Source organism: Sinocyclocheilus anshuiensis, unplaced genomic scaffold, assembly GCF_001515605.1.
Source record: "Sinocyclocheilus anshuiensis isolate Anshui unplaced genomic scaffold, SAMN03320099.WGS_v1.1 scaffold2670, whole genome shotgun sequence".
Taxonomy (NCBI): domain Eukaryota; kingdom Metazoa; phylum Chordata; class Actinopteri; order Cypriniformes; family Cyprinidae; genus Sinocyclocheilus; species Sinocyclocheilus anshuiensis.
Genome location: NW_015554247.1, coordinates 77,333 through 80,083, shown reverse-complemented (window position 1 = coordinate 80,083; position 2,751 = coordinate 77,333). Strand labels below are relative to the sequence as shown.

Here is a 2,751-nt window from a genome sequence, read left to right as displayed (position 1 = left end):
CATCATCCAGGTGGATGCTGCACACTGGTGGTGGTTGAGGAGATTCCCCCCTTCTATGTAAAGTGCTTTGAGTGCCCGGAAAAACGCTATATAAATGTAAGGAATTACTATTATTAATTATTATTTCTGTCCCTCACAGTCTTGTTTTCATTCCTATCAAAAATTAAATATGACTCTACCCTGACTAAAGTCTATTATAATAAATAGAGAATGTAACTCTCAAGCTTTAGAAAGGATGCAAAGAGCTAAAAACGTAGCGCAAACAAGTTGTATGCCAGTGGCTTCACCTTTTTGACTCCAAGACCTCCGTTGTAAACATGTTCAAAACCCTATATGTCAGGGTTCTGTCACTTCGGTCTAGTGTAATTCATGGTTTTGTGACAGAGCCCTGACACTCCCGTCATGTCATTGTTTTCATGTGAGCGTGCGGCTTCGAGAGTGCTCGAGCCGTGCGCTCTCGTCTGCGTGTACTGTTTCATGTTGGAGCGTGGTGTTCAGATCCCGACACTCATGTCTTGTTGAGTTTCGGTTTCGTGTCAGGGTCCGGACACTCGCGCTCCATGTTCTGTCTGGTTGTGTGAGCGTGCGGTCTCGAGTTCGCTCGGCCGTGCGCTCTTCTGTCCACGTGTTTTGTGTAGCACGTGGTTTGTGTTCAGCCGCGTGCTTTTCTTTTTGTCTTGTGTGAACACGTGGCTTATGAGTTTTCTCATTAGCTGCGTGTTCATGTCTTTTTGTTCAAGCACATGGCTTGTGATTGTTTTGCTGGCCATGTGCTTGTGTTTTTGTTTTGTGTGAGCACATTGCTTTTGTCTTTGTTTCCTGTGTGCCATGTGCTCTCATGTCAATTGTCTTGACCCCACCCATCTTGTTACCTGATTATTGGTTAATTTGCCCCACATGTGTTCCCTCGTTACCCTCCTCATTTGCTCTCCATTTATTCTCCTTGTGTTTGCAGTCCTGGGTGAGTTTGTCACTGTATCACCATTGAATGTATCCTGTCGCGTCGTGTTGCATCCCTGCCTTGCCAGCCTGTTTTTCCCCCACGGGGTAGTTTTTGTTGTTTGTTTTGTTTTATTTTATTAATAAAAGCCCATTCCTGCACTATTGAGTCCTCGCCTCATCCCTTCATCCCCAACCCTGACACTATAGCCCTGGTTTTGTTTTTATTTTTTACTCACAATTTTTATCCGGTAAAATAGAGCTTGGCATAATTGGTAAAAAGTATATTTATTAGAAAAATGCTATTAGAAATATAATGATTTTGAATTTTATTTTTTATTTTATTCTGAAGAACTCTTTATTTTAAACTCCCAAATGCAGGGTAAATAAATGTTTTTTTTGTGAACATATCCTGTAATATTCTAAAGAAACATCAGTTTGGATATGTTTATGATTCTATTCCTATAATATTCAATTTAAGGTTTAGAAAACATGCTTATTCAGCTCTGCTTATTCCCTCTCTATAGACTGCATACATAAAATATTTGCACCATTTTTATTTATTTATGTGTTTCTACTAGCATGTGAATGCTAGAAGAGAATAAGCACAACTATTAAACAATATTCCCTGATCATGTACAAAATTTAAAATGCCAAAATCACAGCATGATGGTTACCTCAATACTTGGGTAATCACATCATGATGGTTATTTCAATTCAAATGCACATGAGCCTCTAAGTGTTTTTTTTACCACTATTGGCAGCATAAATTGACAGCATACATTCTGTTTATATTGTGGAATCTGCAAGCAAATCTCTTTCTTTATTTCATATTTAGATAGATAGATAGATAGATAGATAGATAGATACATTTTAGAGCTTGAAATCAGTTCTTCTCAAGTTCGCACAGGTGTACTGGCGTAACCACAGGTGTAGAGAATCACATTAATTATCAACAGGATCCACTAACAATTACGCATGTCCAAATACTTTATATATATCATTATCAAATGAATGCAATTTTGTTGGTCCTGTATCCGTCTGAATAGAGAGTGTTTAGCATCTGAACAAAGAAGGACTCACGGTAAATGACGGAATGAATCGACGCCAATGGGTGAGTTCCCCCGTTTCCACGGCACTGCATGCATAAAAGTGAGAGCAGTGGTCTGAAACAACAGGCTTGTGTCAAGTTAAGTGTCGCGTTAACATCAGCCACTTGACACCCTTTTATCTCGCTGCTCAATGGCCGATTAATGGCCGAAGCAGGAATCCAGAGAACCCCATTACATTAATGCGATGTGTGAAACACTTTAATGAAGACATCATTGTAAAGAGGGAGAGAAAGGTAGCGAGTGAATACAATATAGCCTCATTAAAATAAGCAAGATGAAGCTTTAAGCTGTGGTGACGAAAAGTGAATTTGTTTGACTGACAACTGACCGACTTTACTCGCAAGGAAACATTTAATTTAGCCACAAAAAGGAGCATTCGTGTAAGATGCGGGCTTCCCTTCTGACTCCAAATCCTATACAGCAGAGGGAAAGTCTGGAAGGGGCTTCATTTTCCTTCAAAACAAAATATCAATTTAGGCACCAAATAATAAATGAGAAAATATAAGTTATAAATAAACAATATAATTACAAAATTATAACCGGTGTTGGGGAAAGTTACTTTTAAAAGTAATGCATTACAATATTGCGCTACTCCATAAAAAAGTAACTAATTACGTTACTTAGTTACTTTGTATGGAATGGAATGCGTTACGTTACTTTTGCATTACTTTTTAAATATGAGCAGGGCTTGATTGTTTTT

The 2,751-nt window shown here is 38.5% G+C and overlaps 1 protein-coding gene across 1 annotated transcript in view; it reads left to right on the top strand.

Annotated features, from left to right (window-relative positions):
• Window positions 1–1,930: 1,930 nt before the first annotated feature.
• LOC107671240 (palmitoleoyl-protein carboxylesterase notum1a-like) overlaps window positions 1,931–2,751 on the top strand; it is an 11,700-nt gene continuing 10,879 nt past the window's right edge. The window contains exon 1 of the mRNA XM_016464139.1: window positions 1,931–2,023. Coding sequence (XP_016319625.1) covers window positions 1,954–2,023 — 70 coding nt within the window. The 5' untranslated portion in view covers window positions 1,931–1,953. The remainder of the gene's footprint in view (window positions 2,024–2,751) is intronic.